General features: G+C 35.3%; 1 protein-coding gene across 6 annotated transcripts in view; it reads left to right on the top strand.

The window, feature by feature from the left end:
• The window catches only part of PCDH10 (protocadherin 10), a 33,656-nt gene extending 11,771 nt beyond the window's left edge, over positions 1 to 21,885 (top strand). The window contains exons 4-7 of one of the 6 annotated variants that reach the window (XM_034064646.1): positions 2,653 to 2,958; positions 15,880 to 15,969; positions 17,901 to 17,975; positions 20,268 to 21,885. In XM_034064646.1, coding sequence (XP_033920537.1) covers positions 2,653 to 2,958; positions 15,880 to 15,969; positions 17,901 to 17,935 — 431 coding nt within the window. In that variant the 3' untranslated portion in view covers positions 17,936 to 17,975; positions 20,268 to 21,885. Of the gene's footprint in view, positions 1 to 2,652; positions 2,959 to 11,946; positions 14,913 to 15,879; positions 15,970 to 17,900; positions 17,976 to 20,267 lie in introns of those variants that run through there. The other 5 variants (XM_031044977.2, XM_034064648.1, XM_034064647.1 and 2 more) reach the window with 5 other exon arrangements.
• Positions 21,886 to 22,389: the final 504 nt, after the last annotated feature.

Here is a 22,389-nt window from a genome sequence, read left to right as displayed (position 1 = left end):
TCTACATCCTTTGAACTCTTAGGGAATATTGCAAGTGATTCAAGTACGAGCAATACCCAGCCCAGGCTTCTCTGAACATTGTGTTCCCATCCTAAACAAGCATTTACATTCTGGCTGTGTGTTCCAGCAGTGTATATTAAAATTCAGATTTATATGTATATAATTTTTCTTATTTTACAAGTTCTTTCCTTCAACCGAGGGGGGGGAGGAGGGGAAGTTTGTCATGTAAGCTTGCATTTTATATCTCATACATTCATTACTTTGTTTATTCAAAATCCTGATTTATAGTGGCTGTAACATTTCTTTTATAATAAACTGTTATATAATGCTATTCAGTGCACTGCAGCAGACAAGCAGTATTCAAAAGGGAACTAGAAAAATAATATTTGGATAGAGACATTTTGCAGTTTAGCAGCTGATGTGAAAACAAAATAGTAAAATGGAAGGTAATTTTCCAGGGAAAATAAAAATCCATGATGGGAAAAGAAAGGGTTTATCTTTGACTATATATCTTAAATCCAATAATATTATAATATCTACCTCCTCACTGACTAAAGAATATAATTTAATACTTAGCAATAAGTTTTCCTTTCTCATACTGTCTTTCATAAAATGTTGAATGAATATGGTCACTAATACACTGTTAGAAAATGTAACTGTGATAATTTTCCTATTAAAAGTAGGAAAACATATATATGTGTTTGCATATAACTTTGCTAGGAAGTCTGAACCTTGAAATAACCATTTTGTGTTAATTTTCACTGAAATCTTCTGAATGAAAAAGGTCAGATTCATAAAATGTCTTGTCTTGCATAAGATATATTTTTGTGCAGACTTTTCATCACGACAGATACACACGTGTGGTTTTATAGATATTGTTATATATTAATTTCTTTCTGGGAAGCCCGCATCTAAATCTCTTTTCAGTCTTTGATAGCTACTACCACTATGGAATTTAGAACTATACAATTTGTACACCTTGCTTGATGATCTTCATCTGATTCCTTAATCATATCTGCAGTTCACATTTGCATTCTTCAACAGTTCACTGATCAGTAATTTATTTTCAGACTTCTGCATGCCAATTGTCAATGCAAAGTTCTAATCAAAACTGGACCTAGCATTGTGTATTACTTAATTTAAAATTAAAAACTCATTATAAAGTTAGATTAATCTGAGATGAAAAGCTTTCTTTCTTTCTTCATATCTTTTCTAAGTAACTGCCTTTAGTATTGAATCACTTGTTGATAGCTCAGAAGGATTTTTGCTTGCTGAAGAGATTGTTTCTTGTAGTGTGAGATAACCACATAAATATTACTAATATAAGTCAAATTATGGTTCAAAACAGTGGTAGAATTCTTAATACTAATCCTCTCATTGGAGATCAAGCTAATCCAGTTCTTCACAGTGTTGGCTGGTGGATGAGCTACATTGCATGAATCTCATTACAGCTGTTCAAACTTTTTGCCTTTTTCTCTTGCAAGTAGCATCATTTTTTGTAATTCTAATGCAATGCTTGTAAATGCAATGTTTATAACAGATTTAGTTCAGTTTTGACATACAGCTATTCTAAGACACTCAGTCCTCTTTATACCAGAAAAAGATATTTCTTTACTGTTCTGCTTTTCTGTGCGATGTTGAACATCAGCTTGGAGATGCTGGTGTTTATTTTACTCTATGCTTATGATTTCATACACCATTCCTCTCAAAACAATTATAATCTGGCATCTTAGTGACTCACAATCAGGAAAGACTCTTTTGGAAAGCTGATATGAAGGTAGTCAATAGAAGCATAACTTGTCATTTGAAATCTTAATAGCCTTAAAAGATTTGTAAGCAAACAGTTCTCTGTTGGCAGGGACAAATGGTTGCTTATATAGGGGAAGAATTAACTATTTTGTCAATAGTATCCACAGACATGTCACATCGGACTACAGCTACTTTTGTACCATTAATTACAGTAATTTATTATAGGATTCTGTCCCCGTACTTGGATGACTTTACAATAGTAAGGGCTGCTGCAGTAGCAATGAAAACTATCTCTGAATGATGTAACGATTAAATAAGCCATCCTGATCACTTGAAAGCTGTATTCCTACTTTGTAAGATCTGCTTTTAGTATCAGTAGGCTCTGTCTGGAGACTAACATATGCATAGATAGTTCCTTTATAGGACTCATTAATATTTCATTCTCATAAATGAAATATGTGGTTCCTTAATCAGGACATTTAATTTCTTTGGTCAGAGATACATTTATGTAGAAACAATTCCTTCGTGTTCTTAAACAAGTATTTTCAACTGCTGAATCATAGACATCAACTTACAAGTGGAACCGAACCTTATTTGAATGGGTTCTGAACAGTGAGATCTGCAAGTTGAGATAGACTTTCCAACACCTTTCTTCTCGTGATATTTTTGTGTGTGCGTGTGACATTCTGGAATTCAGTTACGCTTATTAAATGTTGTCTTTGAATCCTGAAGACTGGACCATCAGATGCTTTTTTGTTGAGGAGATGAAAGTAGTGGAAGAAGTTCTTACTTCCTTCCTCTTTCCACTTCTCTCTTGTCTTGGCATAATCTTTCTTATCTGTCAGCAGCTGTTCATGATGCTGAAGCTTATACGTGTAGTTTCTTTTTCTCTCATGCTTGCAGGCATGGATCTCTTCTCCAATTGCACGGAGGAATGTAAAGCACTGGGCCACTCAGATCGGTGCTGGATGCCTTCCTTTGTTCCATCCGATGGACGCCAAGCTGCAGATTACCGCAGCAATCTGCATGTACCTGGCATGGACTCCGTTCCAGACACTGAAGTGTTTGAAACACCAGAAGCCCAGCCGGGTGCAGAAAGGTCCTTCTCCACCTTCGGCAAAGAGAAGGCCCTTCACAACACTCTGGAAAGGAAGGAGTTGGATGGACTGCTGTCTAATACACGAGCGCCTTACAAACCACCATATTTGAGTAAGTACTATTCAAAAAGCCGCATGAAAGCGTTCCCTTTGCGGGAATAAAAATTAGCTCTTTCTGCTATTCATAGTAGGGATAATACAGACATCATTTTAGGAGCAGTGGGGAAAAATGGCTTCTCTTGGATTCAGGCACCGCTGAAGAAGGCATTGTTCAGTGCTTTTGAAAAAAGACAGAACCTTGGTTGTTTTTAGTATGACATGATAGTCAACAACAAAAGTATCAGCTGATATCAGTGTGGGAGTTGCTCAATTTTGTTTTCTGATGCTGGATTATTTCCAAAGTTTTCTTGGATAGATTGTTTAAACATTGACATTGCCAGGCTAACATTTTCTGAGACTAAAATTGAGAGAGCTGTCCTAGGAGCTTCTTTTTATGATGAACCAATATCTTGTGAATAAACAGTGTGTGTATTATTTTGAAGTAACTCTAAATGTAGTTAACATTAAGGGTTGGAAGGAAAAAGTCAAAACTTTACCTTCAGTCTGATCATCTTTCAGCCTACATAGTACTGACTCTTGTCAGTGCTCTTCTGTGCCTTCTGCTTGTTCCAAATTCTTGCCTCTTTCTTTAGTAACTCTTTGACTATGGTTGGGTGGTATGAAAGAGTGTGATACATCTCAAAAAGATCTTCATAATTCCTTTTGGAGTCTCAGCCAGTTGTACAACCCTTGAGTAACACTTTGATCTAATATGTCTTTTCATTCTACTCAGCAGCCTTCTGTATTTTATTAGAGACTTTAATCTCCTTGACTTCAAGAGTTTACGATGTTTATCTCATCCAAATAAGCCAAAGACATTAACACTGCAATACTTATCCTTTTTAAAGCAACAGAAGTCCTTTAGGACAGCAGATCAGGGTAAAAAAGAATCTCACTGAATCATATTAATTTCCTTATTTTTATAAAGTGTTTGGTTGTTTTGAGGGGTGCTGCACTGGCAGTCCTGGCATGTGAAGATCTTTGCTACAGCTCGTACTCAGAACAGACAGGTCAGTTCTCCCACCTTAATTAGTTCTCCAGGTATTTCAGTCTTTGAGACAGGTCTTTTTGCCACTTCACTCTTATTTAGTTTTGCTATATTGAAAACTTGTAAATTTGGAAACTAATTCTCATATGTGAATGCCATTCCTAAAAAACATGTCCTGATAGGATCAGCTTATTTTGTGTAGGCTGTCAGGTGTCAATCATCTGGTCGTACTCTAAAGACCAGTGTGAAATTTCACTTAAATATGACCTAACAACTCATAACCGTCTTTCCCAAGCTGATCTTCCATCATTTACGTCTAAGAATCTTAGTAGTAAGATGTAATCTAGCAGTACTAATTTAATCTCCATCACTTCATTTAAAAATGTGTGTTTTGTAGCACCGATGGTCTAATCAAAACAGAGTTCTGATGTAGCCTGTGAATTACAACAGTGATTTTATCTGGTGACACGACAAGGGTAGTTCTGTTGTGGTTTGTTCTAGGTCTGGGAGTTTTATTTCAAACAACAGTGAAATACCTATTTTATTGACAGTTTAGGGATTTTATATTTTGTTCAGCTAACATAAGCAGTATTATTGAACAACGTGCTTACATGTAGACACTGGTCTGCATTTTACACTTTTCTGGAGAAGGACCTAAAAATTGGAAGTAAAATGTGGGGAGTAAACAATATAAAGGAGCGATATTATATAATCCACACTTAATAATCCAGATTCAATTTTGCTTATTTTCTTTGAACCTCAAAGCTAAAACTGCTACAAAACAAGAGTTAATACTTCTGGTTTATTTTCTCTTGTTTAATATTTTCTTTAGTAAAATTTTATATTATAGTTGTATAGCAAATAACAGCAGCAAAGTGAAGAAAGCACAATAGTTGTAACATGAATAAATAATTATTGATATTTAATAAAGCAAGAGGAATTCTTAAGAGGAATTTGATTCAGAAGGAGCTTTAGTTGAGCCACTATGTAATTGCAGCTGTAATAAAATGAAATTCAAGTTCTTACTAAAGAAGATCATATCAAAATCAGTTTGTCAGTAAAATGATTTTTTTAAAAACATGCAATTAAAATGTACTAAACAGAACCTTCATATTCAGCAAAAATACTGTATAAAAAGTTGCAGCATGTATGAAAATAGCCATATAAAAAATCAGTAGCAAGGAAGAAAAAGTATATTGCAGAATACAAAGCCTATATGAACTAAAGTGGTCTCTTAAAAAAAAGAAATGTTCTTAAGGAAAACAACCACAAAAGAAGCATAAGTTCCAGCAGGTAAACTTTTGGATAGCAGTTAGTGGAGATAAGAGGGATTAGGGGAAAGAGACAAAGGCATGTGAATATAGACAATTTTTAAGATGTCAAGTGTAGTAAGGTAGGAGAGAGTTGGTGGGTCTCTTGAGCTGCAGTTAGTGAGGACAGGGACATTACAGAGACTCTAAACTGTTTCTTGCATTTATATTTACCAAGGGAGGGATGAAGGAAGAAAGCCATATTCAGGAAGCCACCCTCCCAGGTAGCCATATCAGATAAATGTGCATGCCTAAGTCATGGAAGAGGATGTTGTTAAAAAATTGACTAAAACAAATAAGTCAGTGGCTTTTGTGTTTCTTTGATTTTCAGTTTCTAACAAAAGCTAGTAACCAAAGAATGAGAGATAACAGATGACAAATAATGTGCTTATCGTTACAAAAGTGCTAGAAATTTTTATATGGTAGAAATCAGTGAGAAATCTTAGCATAGGACATAAAATGATAACTTTGGGGGCTCAGGAATAAAGTAGCTGGCAGGAGAACTGCACAGAAAGATTGTCAAGCTATTAGAATTTTGATAGAGTGGGTGGGAACTAATAAATATAGTGTGTTTGAACTGTCAAATAAAAGCCTTTAAAATAGTTTTTGTGTGATAGGAGAAGCTACAAAAGTAAGCAAGTGTTGACACAGGGCAGACTCTCTGTGCCCAAGAGAAAAATTCATAAGCTAAATAAAATATTCTAGCAGAAGCAGAGTTCCCCAAGTGTCTATGCAGAGATCCATGGGGTTAAAAGAATTAATCAGCTAGAAACAGAAATGAGAGAAATGATGCGGTATTTGCAGATAACAGAAAATGGTTTAAATCGATCAAGTTTCCAACAGACCAAGTATGCCCACATTGCACAGCAGCACATGGTCCAGAAAAAGCCAGTCTGCTTCTGACATAGCTTGCTCTGGAGCTGAAAGCTGCAGAGCAGTGTCAACACAGTGGAACAACTGGGTGAGCTTACTGTTTTAAGCTGTGCCATTAACACAATAGCTACAAATGTAAACCAGTATCTCTATGTGAAGCTTTTACTGCACCATATGAGTGTATCTGCTTAGGTTTGTGTCATGTTGGTGGTTTCTTCACTGTGTTCCAATGGACATGTTCAATGGAGAACCTTGGAAATTATAGATGAGGAAGGCGATGTATATTATGAGAAATTTTAACTTCTTGAGAAAAAAGACCATGGAATAATTCCTGGAAAAGTGTCCCCCAGTGTACAAATCCAGCAAGAAGCAAATAAAATGCTGGGTTGTAAAAAGGAATTGAATTAAAAATACAAAAAATATTACAAAACCAGAAGATATATCACTATATTGCTCTAGTTTATGTATTAATGCCATAAAATAGCATAAAAGCAAAAATACTAAACATATTTCTATGCAAAGTCATATCAGACTTAATTTAGACAATCTGTGATAGGGACAATCTGTGATAGGGACATGAAGTAAAAAGGAGACTGCATGAAAGCTGGGCACTTCCACTTGCTATTCTCAGTGATAAGAGTGCAACAAGGCAGCAAAAGTTGAAGGCCAAGCAGGTCATAAACCAGTAAGATCATTCACATTTGATAAGAAGGTAGTAATTTGGCATGTAATACAGTAATTGTAAAATTTATTGTTTTGGGGCATGATTGAAACCGAAGGCTCAGTATTGGGGATTTGGGTGTATGCTTCTGTGTTGCTTGAGGTCATTGTATGGATAAATGAAACCAGAAGCAGCTATGTTAAAAATGATATTGTAGAAAAGGATATAAATGCTCATACTGGAAAGGGTTTCTCTGTGTTTCATTGTCAAATTTTCACCTTACTGGTCTAACCCATTAGATGTATTCACACACCAATTTCTATGTAAACATACATGTTCTGTTCATTATTTGAGTAGAATACACCAAAAGTATTTTGCACTTAGAAGTATTTTGTACTTTTTGAACTCAAATAATATATTATGAAGAATATATTTTCACTCATGTTTTAAGCATTTATTATGAATACAAGTTATAAAATCATGATGGAATCAATAAATTATGGTGGGATTGAAAACATAGTGACTCCAGGATTCTTCCAACTTATATGCACTTCTTAGTGCATAATTTACACTTACTTTTCTTACTCATCCATGTGATTTGAATACTGCCTGTCTTCAAACAGTTAAGAAATTTTCATAATGACTTGAATGTTCACAAAATATGACTGGAGAAAATCAGTGAAATAACACTGATGAGGAAAAAACCCACAACTGTACCTTTTGAACAGTTCCTATATGTTTAAAATAGATTCTGAGCATTTCTATTTAATTTTTATGCAGTGGTGGTTATATTAACCATTATTTTTAGAAGTATTCTTATTGTAGTTACCAAAACCTAATGCGAAATTCAAACACTGTTGTGCTAGATTCTGCAAGATACCTAACAGAGACTATCTTCACAATGAATACCTAATCAGTCTGATTCTGATTCATTTCTAGTACTTAGGACCAGGTCCTGAGATGGTGACAGTGGGATCAGCATCATTACATCCATGTCAGTAGTGCTTTGGTCTATACTTTATGATTTTTTTTGTGTGTAATTATGGATCATTCTAGAAGTGCATTCTTTTTATAGTACTTGAGAATTTTCCTGGTGTTACATACTCACTTTAGCGATAGAATATTTTTTCCTTCCTATTAAAAGATTAGGAATCTTAATATATGAACACAGTTAAAAATTGACACAATACCTTAAGTTTGTATGTAGAAATACTTACTTTGCTCTAAAAAAAATTACTTTAACATATCTTAAGCTACTTAAAATAAACTACATAAAGGCAAAGTTTACTACGCAGATTAACAGTGTTTCTACAAGCAGATATTCTGAAATATAACAGGGTTCTAAAGTACCCCCCTAATTAGCTCTGCAATATTTTCTACATGCACACAAGCATTTTCATCTTCATTGATAAAACTATATCATTATCTTGGTAATTCTTGCCAACACCATCAACCATTGAGTGAGGATTTTATCATGTTAGGTATGACATAGATATATATAGGTAGAGAATAAAAAAGCTGGTCTCTTCTCCAAAAAGCTGGCCATTAAACAAAGCAAATTGGAAGGGAAAAAACAATCCCTTTTTGGGGGGATTTTTTGATTTGTGTGGCATAGTTACTAAACATCAACAACTACCTTTGAGAGATGCATATAGATTCAGGGTTGCAGAGTCAGATGACTCGCATGAGACTTGTTTATATCCAAAAACTTGAAAGGTGACCTTATCATTGTTCTGTATCCTCTGTTCTGTAGCCATCAACTCACCTTGCAGTAGAGGTACTGTGAAGTTCTGTGTGCAGTCGTGAAGATGTGGGTCTGAGCACAAGTCTCTATGTGAAAATATAGATATAGTCTGACATTCTTGTTCTACATAATATTTTTCCCATGCTCAACTTGACTTATACAAGTCAAGTAGGTGTGCAAATGAAATCAAAAAGTTTTAAAAAGTCTTTGCACAGTTCAGGGTTTAGGAACTGGACCATCAATTCATTTCAAATAATCTACCACAGAGCTAGCATAAAGAACAGCTTAACTTACTGCCATTATCCATCACCCTGATTAGATTAGAACAAATGACCTAGAGGAGAAGAATGTTCATGTGTTTATACCAGGACAAGAAGTGCCTCACGATCCTTTGATCATTTTTCAAAGGAATAAAAAAAAGTGCATGTAAATATTTTTGGGGTATTTTGATCTAGTTAGGATCATAAAGGCCTATTTCTGCATGGCAGGATATGTAACACAGCATTTTCTGCTGATGTTTAACATAAATATATGAAAGATATTTTAAGCAAGAAGTCTTTGCTGTTTTGGAGTTCTCAAAAAAAAGGGAAATTACAATTTTGTGCATCTACTAATGGAAGAATTTCTTTGGGGTTTTGGGGTGGTTTTTTTTCTGTTTAGTTACATCTCCTTTCTGGAGATTATTCGTGTAGTTTTGTCACAGCTGTGATAGACACTATAGCATTGCATTTGCATAAACATAAAGAATAGCTATTTTGAATGGGATACTTGCTAATTTTTAAAAAATTAAGCCTGTCTATATTTTTGCTTTTAAAATTAACCTATTTGGTTTCTGATACAAATCAGGTAAACTTGGGAGCTGTCTGATCCCTTCATTAATAACTTTTAACGTGAATTATGATTTTTACACATACTTGAAGTAGAAATGCAATATACTTTGAAATAAAAGCAAACAAATTGGCACCAATAAGTTGCATGTACAAATTACAGTTCTCGGGGTAAGAAGAAAGGAAACATTGTGATGCTGGATTAAAAAAAGAAAACAAAACCAAACTGAAGTGGCATTCAAATGCAATTTTTTTAGTATGAATAAACAAATGATATGTGCATAGTAAAAGAGCTGTTCCTTTTTGAATAGTACAGTTTTATACCCAAAAAGAATGTTAAAATTGTATCTTTCAACTTTACTCTGATCTGCATAGCTGAATATCCTGCATATCCTGCTACAGACAGTGAAACTCTTCAGTTATATTCAGGAATTTATCTCTGGGACAGGATAGAGCTCTCATTTCTGCACAAGTGAGAATGGCTTTGTACGTTCAAAATTGCTGAGCAAAAGTGGAGGCTGAGTTGAAAAGCTGACATCTAACAATGCTAGGAAAACTAATTAAATCCCTTTTCTAAAAAATTCAATGGAACATTCCCATTTTTTTTTGCTTTATCTGAAATGCGAAGAGATTTGCTCACCTATGCCTCAAGTTTGCCACTTCAGATCCATCATCTCTATTAAGTAAATAAAGCTTACAAAACTTGAAGTAAACAGGTAATACCAATTAAAATATAACAAGAGAAGAGCAAGGCTATGATGTGGTTTTACTTGTTATTGTTGGCACTCTGTGTTTTGAATAAACCACTTAGGATGATTCATTGTTCAGTGATTATTGCATAACTTCTGAAAGGTATTTTTATCTCGCGTTCATAACTGGTTTGCATTCTTCATCAGAACGTACTCATCTTGCAGCTATTGCTCAAAGGGAGGATCACTTACAGAGTATTACTGCAATAATAGAAAGGAAATGGATACTTCAGGTAGCAAAATTAGAAATGAATATATAAATACGCAAAGATAACTTGGCTGTACCCCCCAAACCCTATAAATGACATTATTTTAATCAATTTTAATGAAAACAATATAAAAAATAAGCATTCTTGTTTTACTTTGAAAGCACAGGTGTTAGCTGTTATATATAAATACAGTTTGCTTGAATCTCTTTACATAGCTTTCATCTTGGACAGAATTAACAGTATCCTCTACTGTACAAAATACTGGTGAAAACATGTACCCATTTTTAGGTTTACATAGCAGCTTTTACCTTAGACAACTCTAGAGCTCTTTGCAACTACAGTGCAGGGAAATAACTGTGCAATTTAAAACAACCTGAGTAATTGTTACTTGAAAGAAAATTATATTTTTAGTTTTCCTTTAAAATATGTCATTCCAACAGTTTCTTGTCCTCTGATAGCTGTAGAAGGCTATATTTGCCAGTTCTGACTGGAACACATAGAAGTCTTGTGTATTTGACTCAGACTGGTGCGATATTTATTCATTTATGCCACTTACAAAAAAGATCAGCCCAAAGATTGCTTGAAATTTGAGTATTAATTTTTGAGATTACTGTGTTCTGCTGGTTTATAATTCTAAAATGCCTCTTGTCCTACAAATCTGAATCCTGTGACAAAAGTAATGTAGCCACTTACCAACAGGAGTTTCTTTGGAAACCAATGAGATGTTTGCAGTTAAAATTTTCAAAAGGCACTAAAGTTATTTATTTTTGATAGGCAAATTCTATTCATTACAAATAAATGCTATTCTTAAATGTACAAACCTCCTTATTGTGACAGTCAGGAGCTGTAGAATTGAATGTGTGCCTAATCTTGGGTTTGTTCTCAGCAAAGTCTTTCTCTCTGCTTGTGTCTACCTGAGGAACTCCTTGGCCTGCACAGCAGAAGAAGTTATTCTTGTTTCTGGCCCTTTGGCTGCACACAATCACTCTGATTTTCCAATGTCATCCACTGTTCCTTTTTTTAATTTCTTAGCCAAAGGAGGAAAAATAGGGAAAGCCATTTAAAGAATGGAACAAATAGCCAGTAAAAGAACTGCATCTATTTATTGTGTTTGGACAAGCACGTTATAGGGATTGGTGTTGCTATTTATCTGACAAGCATGTAAACAGCTCTATTTGTACACTAGCCACTGAGAATCCACTGCTAGCAGTAGGATGGCTGCTGCTGGGAAGTACCTGTCAATATATTTAATTTGGTTTAGATACATAGTATGGTGATGTCAGAGGAGTGAAAAATGATGTATTTGGTACCTTCTTGTAAGACAGGATGTAGGAGATACAGACAATTAGAATATAATTTTGACTTCAGTACCTAATAAACTAAATGTAATGATAGCAATCAGTGTGGATTCACTGAAAATCCAAACTCTCATAAGGTACTTTCTTTGATAGGATAATGGTGTTTATTGGATGGAGAAACTATTACGGACATGGGGAAGCAAATCTTCAGAACTTGCTTCCTAAATTCTGCCTGAAAATTCTGTGCATATATGAGTTGCAAGAGTAAATCTGCATTTCTTGCATATGCATGAATTAATTTCATATGTGTAAATGATGTTATTTTACATGACATTTTCACAGGTAATCAGGAATAATGTGGATTAGAAAGGAAAAAAAATGGATGCAGAGTAGATTCACCAAAGAAGTTACGGGGATGACAGACTCCTGTTTTAGCAAGTGACCTGAGTCCTCTGACTTTATCTTTTCACCTCCAGCATCATGGCTGCATTCAGCACTGGAAAAGGATTCATTAAGGAAACTGCTTGAATGCAACCTTTCTTTATTCATAAGGAATTTTGTAGGTGTTGATACTGTGGATTTATCTCATGTTAGAGTAAAATTCTGTCACTTTGTGACTTCTTTAGTTGCCTGTTTGTGCTTTAATTTGACATCCATCTATTCTGAACTGGAATTCAGACGACAATTGAATGTCACTGCACACAGCTGTGGGTACTGGTAGGAACTGAGGTCTAAAGATCTTGCTTACAAATGAGATGCAGTAATAACTGTTTTTCCTGCTCTACCTGAGGTGAAGTGCTGTATGCTTTGTACTTGCAATATTCTTCATGTCCAATATGGCTCCACTGCTTCTAATTATTAAACAGGATCCTTCCCAGCACTGGAATGCTACTGTCTGTTCTCTTGCGCTCTGTGACTGCCTGTAGCCTGTGTCAGATAGCTTTCTTTCCTAACAAGTCCTAGACATGGTGCAGGTGTCAGAACACAGGCCAGGAACCATTCCTGAAAGCAGATTGAATATGATCACACTTTATGGCTCCCATATATTGCTTGATATGGCTGAGAAGTTTTAATAATGTGGATATAAATCATTTCATTCTCTTAGTCCTAAGTGACAAAGAACAGTCATGGGCAAACCTCATTCATGGATAGAAATGGAGCCAATATGTCTTTTTGAATAAGGGAAGTTTCAAAAGGATCGTTGGATGTTTATATGACACAATTAAGTATGTTGCCTTGGTAAACTGGGAAGGACTCTCTGAGATCTGAGTGTATGCTACTCATGAAAAATAATAAGTACTGTCCTTTATACATTGCAAATTAAAACGTTTACAAAAAGAGAGATGGCATACCTGCCAGATCCTGATGCCACCTAATTCCTGTTAGGAGAGGAAGGTGGTGGAGGAAAGATCAAGGCAATGACAAATTGTATAGGATTACACAGTGTGATGCTGGTGTAATACTATAATGCATGTTATCTTGTGTAAGAACAAGTAAATTTAATTATTTCAGGCCAAATCCATCATGACTAATTTAGGCATCTCTGAAGGCCACCAAATGGTGACTTGTACATGTCTTCTGCCTTGAATCTTTTGGGAAGTTAGGCACTTAGGAGTAATACAGGAGGAACAGCTTTTCTCCCCAGGGCACTGAAAATTTTAAGTCACATTGTAGCCAGCCTTAAGTGAATTCTGCATTGGTTAACTCTCAGACTGACATGTTCACTTTTAGGCTTGTCAGCTTAAAGAGATTTATATAGTAGATTTCAGAAGAGTGCAATAAAATGGTGAATTTTGAAACAGACAAAACCCAACCAAAAACCACGTGTAGGAAGAAGAGAAGAATATTGAGGAGAAGAAAGCATTGTTGCATGCAAATACATAAGCAAATTTTGTGAAAAGAAAAAAAAGCCAGGGGAATCCAATATCGATATTACTAAGGAAAATACCAAAGTTACTAGCTTAGAGTGAATCAGGAAAATTGGGAATACACTGCCAGAACATGCATGCAATTATAGAGCAACTAGTTGATGGAGAATTTGGAAGTATTCTTGGGGACTGTGATTGCTAATTTTGACATATATCAGGAATAATTTAGGAGTTATTTAATTGGTTTTAATATAGTACATAATTATAAGAACTCATGCAAAATTAAATATTCCATTATTCTCTGAATGTAATGGTAACATCATGTATTATCTTTAGTGTTTTCAGGTAGGTAGTATAGTTATAATAGTACAGAAGGACAAAAATGCTTTCTTCTGCTCACTGTGTCTTGTGGGAAAACTGTCTTTGGTATTTTTTATGGTACATTATAGAATATAGCTTAGCACTTTCTGTGCTGAATTGTAGTAGCTAAAGAGCATTGTTTCTGTAGTAAATAATGGCAACCAGAGATAAATCAAATCTGACGTGTACTATGCCACTAGGCTGTTGCTGCAGTGAAAAAAGGATGTCAACATTTAGAACAGAAAACCAAATGCACATGAAAGTATCTTATGTGCCCCAGAACATTAATTACAAAACCCAGGACCTGGTTCAAAACAAAAGCCTTCTTAATTGTATGTTTAATGTAAAGCACCTCTTGATTAAAGTCCGTGCTTAAAGTTTAGCCTATGCCTGAGGATAGGCCTAAACAAAGGGAAATTTTGTCACATGACCTGGGACTTGGGTTCTTATTCTTAAGAACTGAAATGTTTTGGTTTGGTTTGATTTTTTTTCCAGAGGATAAGCTAAGTCCAGGTAGAACATAAATCTTAGAGCACTCAATAGCACCAGAGAAACATTTCAGTGACTGTCGTTATGTGTCAACGCTGTATCAGGCATCCTTCTTGCAATATGAAAGTATTTACCAAGACATGTTCCAAACATCAAAAATACCTTTTTAAGTGTGCACTTTCCAATCTTGAAGTGAAGCTAATAGAAATGGCAATGTGTGTCAGTCAGAAATTTGGTCAATAAACTGTTTAAAAAAAATCTGTTTAAGTTGTTCAGATTTCAAAACTGGTGGTTTTGTATGTAAATGCAAAGGAAAAACCTCTTTCCCCTTTTTCATAGGTAACACTATAGTAGGTAACACTATTCATCATGTCCACTAAAATACAGTCAGTGCAGTGTTCACCAGTGACAAATTTTGACTTGGCTGGGAATCACTGTTTCTTGAATCGCTTTAAATGAATTTAGACATGGAAATGTATGCATTTAGTGCAGATAAAAGGGCAATATATGTGGTTGCATTTTTTACTTTATACAAAAGATAGCTTTTTGGCATAATCACCTGTGTTCCAGAAATAAAGATATCTTTGCAAAGGAAGGAAATATTTTAATGGTCTGTGGGGTTTATTTATTTAGCTAAAAGCAAGTCTATTTCCAGAATAGATTCAGTGCAATATTTGCAGATTTTTGCATTTTACCCTACTTCATTTATTCACAGCCTGAAGACGTAATGCTCACTTCTTTTCTTTCTTTGTTTCACGTGAAATCTGGGTAATTGTACCCATCAGTTCAGATGCTGTTTGTTTGGTTTAGAATCAAAGTTTATATTTGGGGTTTTGCAGATCCCAGAAAGAACTTTTCAGTCATACTGAATTCCCTATCTTTATTAGGTAGTCTGCCTTGGTGCAATGTACATGTTCGCCTGCAGGAGCTCTCCTTCCTTTCCTATCTTGTCACATACCAGACATGATCAGGCAGAATGTGATCTCGTTCTCACCTAACTCCATTGGTGGCTTTCAGGAGTCTTCAGACATATACATAAGTACATAAACAGTGGCCATCAGAGCCAGCTGACTCACTGACCTTAGGGAAGAGTTGACCTTTTTTTTTTTAAAGTACAAAAGTAAGTATGTTCCATCTTCCTTTTTTCAATTATTTGATATAATACCGAGTCAACAGGATCACATTCATTGTGTAAAATGTAACATGGGCATCTGGAACGTGAGCTATTTTGCTCAGGTTTGCTCTACAGAGTACATAGATTTGAAGCACAAAACCTCTTAAATAAAGCTATGGAAGAAAAGGGGGAAAAAAGTTCCCCTTAAATTAATTCGCGAGGACAAGGTGTAGGAGCAAAATGCTATTTTCATATTTGTGTACCAAAGTTTATTGGACTTGGTTAGATAATCTGTTTTTGTAACACCAGTAGTGGAATTTTCCTAAAATACTAGCAATGCTTTAAAAAATTTCTTTAAGTAATAACTCATTTAAAAAAAAAAAGACTATGGATTGCAAAAGATACTGAATTGACACCTGCAATGACTGGAATTTTTATCCACAGAACATGGGTGGCTGCAGAGTAATCCCCATCCTTCATCCCCCAGCCCAAGCCGTGTGTCTCACCCTTTACCTGGATGCACCACTTCAAAGGGTGAGGGAACTATAATAGTTTACTCTGCATTCCCATTCACTTGCTGACCTCTTTCCAAAAATGTAGTTGCTGATAACTGAACTAGAGCTCCACGTTATTTCATATAGATTATCTTTTACCACTACTTAAGTCCCAGTCTCTATTCAATTGGAGTAAGATTGCCAAATTTGCAGCCTGGTGGTTGTCACTAGAATAGTCCATTTCTCTGTCAAAGCTAATGGGACTTAGTGAAGGGCGATATTTCATCTGCTACATTTAACATATAGACTGTAAACCAAACCATAAAAATAGTGTTAAAACTAATAATGCTAATTAAAGAACAACATTGCCATAATGTACTTGAGGTAATGAACTCCTTTTTAAACTATTGTTCCCTACAAGAGAAAGGCATTCCTTGTAAAGCCTGAATACCTGGGATATTTCTGAATGCAGTGGAAGAGATGACAGCCTCCCAGTGATCTCTGTATCAATTGCAGGGTTGCATGGGGACCACTTGATCTGCAGAAATGTGACATAGGGAGGCACACATTTTTCACAGGAGGCTCATACAGAAAACATAATGCATTGAGTGCTTGCATAGAAGGCCATATCTGAAAGCCCACATGAAGACAAATATTCCTTAAATACTGTGCTAGCTTATAGCACTTGGATCTGAAATAGCAAGATGGCAGCTTACGTACTGGCTTTTCACCCTGTTCTCCTGTTGGTTAGCTTTCTTTGATTTAAAAGAGAGGGTTTTCAGTTCAAGTGTCTTCTTTCTCCTAAAATGAATGGGGATCAGCAATATTTCCGTAATAGCAGCAGCATTCCTGGCACTTGATATACTTTGGAGATTTTATTACCCAGGTGTTCATTTGGATCTTTAGACTGTTGGCTCCTGTGGGAGCTCAGCAGTCATTCTGTTACAGCACATATAATGCTGTGGGAGTTTATGGAGCTCTTAAATATAGTATAGAGCAAAAATGACAATTGTTATAGAAGGTATAGGATGGGTTTCCTACTGCTGCTTTGGTTGTCAGCTGTAGAAGAAAGCAGTAGGCCTTCTCTCTGCCCCAGTTAGATCAGCTAGCAGTACTAAGCAGGAGAAGGTTTTGATTCAGAGAGTTTGAAAATCTTCCAAGCGCAGGCGATCCCTTCTAGAGTTTGCCAAAAGAGGAAATGTATATGGCTGTATTCATGGCTGTAAAGTAGTAGTCTGACATCAACTTTGGATGCAATAGGATGATTCACAACAGGGGGAAAGGAAGATTTGAGACTAGGGCTATACAATGTTTTCTGTTCATTTCTGATTCAAAAACTAGGAATAATCATTGCATACTTAATTTTCTCTTTTCTGTTTCTTGTGTTAGTGTTTTTCATTTATTTTTCTGTTCATCTGCCACTGATGTCTTACATGTCTTTTCTCATCAGTCTACACAGACCTAGTCTGCTGAATTGGAGCCTTACAAATGTGTACTGAGGAACAAATGAATCTTAATGTATTTTTCCTAGGTTTTATTTCCAGTTTTTATTGCAATTCCATACAAATTTTGTGCAGTAAGTGCTCTTACTGTAACACTCAAAATTTTTGTTAAGGTCTTTGGGGAAGAATCAATAGTTAGTACAGCACAAATCATGTACCCTAAGAATTTTAACTGGAATACTTACGATTCTTTAATTGTCTTGTTCACCTCAAATACTATTAGAATATATGTACAAACGATATAATGTCATTAACAGAATTATGAACCTGCTTATTATTAAACCCCTTTCTAACTAGTACTCATATTTGCACAGACTTGAAGCTTCCCTGTGCAGTAGTTTTGAGAGTTCGGAACAGAAGATAAAATAGGGATGAGAGAGCTGTGATCTCAGAGGAGATATTAGGCACCAGAAATGATGGTGTTCTTGTTCCAGCTCTTACACTGACTCTGATACTTCCATTTCTATAGCACTTGCCATCTCTGGATCTCAAAGTGGATTATAAAGAATAGTGATTTAAACCTTCCTGCACCTCTAGGAGATAGGTAAGCAATATTATTCCCATTTTACAGATGGAGAAATTGTGATACAGAGAGGCTTAGTATTTCTTCTTAAAGCTTATTTATGAACACGCATGCATGCACACCCACACACAGAGCCAGAAGCAGATGTCAGAACTTTCATTGCCCTCTGTTTTAAGCTAAGTCCATCCTCCTTTCCATTTAACCTCTCTGGTTTATATTCCCCATCTGTAAAAAAGACAGACACTGGTGTAAAGGTAGAAAGATTTGCTTGCACATAAATTTCTGTGCAAATACCAAAAAAAAGACAAATTTGCCTTTGAAATCCAGTGCATTTTATGTGTTGGCAGAAGGTATTTTGGGATCTGGGACAAGGATTTTTGTTGGTGGGAAAAGTTGCAGGTGTTCTGCACCATCTTGTGTAATATTTAGTTAGTGTTATAAAATGGCCTGATATGTCATATAAGCACATTAACTGAAGTTTAGAAATGAAAAAATGCACTAATTTACAATGCAAAAGACTAGACACAGCCAGTATCTCAGTCTCTGTATTATCCGAAAGAATACTGTAATGAAGTTTTGCTGCACACCTCAAGTTCCACATCAACACCACCAATGCACAGCTTCAGACAGGAGCAGAAGGACAGTAGTGCTGCACGAAAGCAGCAATTGCCCTGGCTGCCTATCTGGATAGTTTTCTACCATGGAAGTCCTACTCTGTCTGTACTGCAGTGTGAGTTCCTCAGTATCAGGCATCAATCTAGACTACCACACTTACATATTTACAGGAGAAGTGAAGTTACTAGTGAACTTTAGTTTTAAGGATCAAATATAAGCCTTGTTATTGCTATTACTATTACTGGAATGATTGTGTCTTGTAACATTTAAAAAGATATTTTAAAAGACGTCTAGAAACTTGATTGGTCTGATCATATACTCCATCCAAACATCATAAAGATTCTGATCTCAACCTTAACTGCAATGTTAAAAAATATCCTGCAAAAGCTTTAAAAAGTCCTTTCTAATTGTGCTACTAATGTGCTACAAAATTGAAACATCCTGAGCATAATATATTAGATGTTTTAATGTTAATAACACGTCTGGCAATTGTCTGTGTGTTGAACAGATAGGTTATACAGAAATGTTTTCCCTATTTTTCTAGTACCTCCTGTGGCATAGGCAGACTAGATTAGACAAACATAAAACACTCAGGTTAACATGTTCCTATAAGTAATCTTAACTTCCCTGTGATACTGTAGATACATTTCGTATGTTTACTGGTGAATATATATCGTGAATGAGTATGGCTAATGTATATATTTATGTTAAATGGATCGGAGAATGGATGTGTTTGTGTGTCAGCATGCAAGCATCAATATGTATACATGGCTGGTTTGATTCAAGGATTCATTCTAAAGATTCCTTTCTGTTTTAGTTGTAACACTTCGTGCACAGAAATATACTGAATTTCAGGTAGGGGTTTAGCTGATTTGGAGCTAAGGTAAAACCTCATTTTATTATTACAAGCTTTATTAAACAATAACAAAGGTGATAATGATAGTAATACTTCAGTGTGAGCTAGCTGCTTGTCTCAACTTCATGTGTGACTGAGATCAGAATTTAACCCAGGGTCTTCCTGAATGCTAGTACAAATCATTTGTTACCTTTGCTCCCAATTACAGTTAAAATAGCCAGTGTCTTGAGGTAATAAAGCTACTGCAGCTGGTGGATTAGGATATGGGTTTGCTAATGCATTGACCTTCTTCATCTGTGTAACATGAGTTAATTTCCAGCCTGACAGTAAATGCTGAAATTTGAATTGTAGCACTAATGCACCATTTTTTTTGTCTGTCAAGCCAGACTAAAGGGTCATTTGGTGATGAGGATAATGGTTCAGTTTGAAAGAGAAGGAACACCGACTTTAGAATCTTTGGGGGTTTCTAGACCTGGCTTAAAGTAACAAGCTGATCTAGGAGAAAATAGGCTTGGAAGTTTCAGTAATATAGAACCTGCAAGTTTGGCTATTTGCCTTGTTTTCTTACTGAGTCTGTATAGGCACATTGGAATACTTGCCATGACATGCCAGACAGAATAATAAAGCAGCATGTGAAGTCTGATTTTCAGACTATCAAGCCTCCAAAAGACTTTTGTCTGAAAAGTGAATCAACATTAAACTGTTTGCTACCATGAGGATTTTAAGCAACAGTTTGTGACAAGTTTTGATTGTTTCTCTACTCTGTTAGGAAAAACTAAACCTAAGAACTGTTGGAGACTGATTTATATATTTATATATATTTTATTTTGTTTTTCTCTCAGAAGTGTCTGTCTTTCTTTCCCGCAGCACGGAAAAGGATATGCTAGTCACTTCTACAGGACTTACCTGAAGCAGCATGATTTGCACAAAAGTCGACCAACAAAAAGCATCAACTTTCAACTTCATTATCTTGGCCATCCAGTTCTGTGTAACTGAAGGATTTGTGTGCTGTTGGAGACATCATGGCCAACAATAGGACCTAATTGCTCTCAGCAGGCCTGAGAAATGAGTTGAAATGTGTAGAACTGTAGGAACTTCAGAGGCAACTGATCTTGCCTCTCTGATCAGTGTGTGCCTGTTTACAGCACTATATATCTTTCTCTCTCCAAAATGTCACTGAGCCCTTTAGATGTTTATATTCACCACAAGAAGCCAATCGTACAGATAAAAAAATGTGCATTATAAATGCAATATCACTGTTTTAAACTTGACTGTTTTATATTATTTTTGTGTGATCGAGTGTTCCCCAAACTATTCCAACTTTACAAGAGAGATTGTGATCATGTTCTTTTCACCCGTGGGTCAGAAAAATGTTGTTAATCTGAAGACCCACAAAATTATCAAAGACATTCTGTAGTTTATACACCGTGTTGCAAAGTGTTTACTGTACTATTTCAAAGCTTCTAAATAAATATAAAATATATATATTATATTATATATAATTTTCCGAAAAATGTGGTACAACCTAGTTGATTTTTAAATGGATTCATACAGTCTACACCATACACTAAAGTGAGAAGGTAATTCAGGGTTCCTAAGCTATCCTTGCTAAAACTGAAAATAAATTAAAACTTTAATAGTACTTCCCCCATATTCGTATTTTGGTCAATCCTGTTTTTTCTTGTTAGAAAAAAAAAGCTGTAAGCAACGACATTTTGTCTAAAAGTTGTAATGAATTTTCAATGCCAAAGATGCAGCTGTCAATATTACCAGAATGAGCGCTATGTACTATCAGAGTTATAAATCACTCTCCATTATTTTGATTATATTTCTATGGTTTTTAATTTGGAATCACAAAATCTTTTATAAGGCTCTATAAATTCACCTGTATATGTTGTTAAAAAAGAACACTGGGTGTCTGTACATTTTGCAATGTAAGATATAATGTAAGTGAAGTTAAGTATTTTAAGAAAACCATCCCAAACTCATAAGTATGCATATGTCCATACACACACACAAATACCCACACATCTCTCTTTGACATAGTTTTGTGAAACTATACAAATATATTGCCTAAAAATATTTCTCTTGTGGCTAGGAATAGTTGTTGATAGAATTCAAATTGCAAAGGTAAAGTATATGCCAAGCTATTGACTCTTTTATCACAAAGGAGATTTGAAATTAGGAACATGGCACATTCTCAGCTGACCTGTCTCCCATTGGAGTTAAATGGGGTTGGCTCTCATCTTTGTTGGGAAAAGGATGAAGCCCTTGCATATATTCCTTATGTTCTGTAATAATTCTGTGGTCTGGAACGGTATCTTAGAGCGTTTCTTTTCTATGAAATATTGAAAAAGGTAAAATTTCAAAGGTAAAATTTAAAATTACTTTCATGTCCATGGAGTTTAAGTACCATTTACTAAATGTAAAAATCTAGTAAAATGTTTTTTCTTTTTTTTTCTTTTTGTATTGTGGTTTTTTTCCCCCAGTGTATCTTAATATGTCTGATATCAAAAACAAATGAGAGAACACTGTGTTATCAACAAATGCCTGGTCAAACTTGAACAAATTCCTAGCAATGATTCAGGAGGACAAGAGGAAGCCTCTCACCAACTGCAGTGGAATTCAGATCATGCCATTATATAGAAATTGTGATATCCTCAACAGTGTTACAATAGGATGAACATGGGGGAAGTTATTCAGCCACTGCTATGTCATAAAAAAGCCTGGGTTTCTTCCTTTTGTTGCCGTTTTTTTGATTGTTTATAATGACAGTTTCTTTTAGATAGAAGTATATAAATGACCTGTATGGAACCATCCTCCTACTGACCCAAACAAGACTTCTGATCAGTTTGTGAGAGCTCTTTGTACAAACAGCAACTGGATCAAGACCTGAAGTTGTTAATTTAATACTCCAAACAAAAACAGTATGCTTGTTAAACACTTTTAATGTGTATATCTAGC

The sequence above is a fragment of the Melopsittacus undulatus genome, chromosome 7, assembly GCF_012275295.1.
Source record: "Melopsittacus undulatus isolate bMelUnd1 chromosome 7, bMelUnd1.mat.Z, whole genome shotgun sequence".
NCBI lineage: Eukaryota > Metazoa > Chordata > Aves > Psittaciformes > Psittaculidae > Melopsittacus > Melopsittacus undulatus.
The sequence above is the reverse complement of the archived record's forward strand: the minus strand, read 5'-3'. Positions and strand labels throughout refer to the sequence as shown.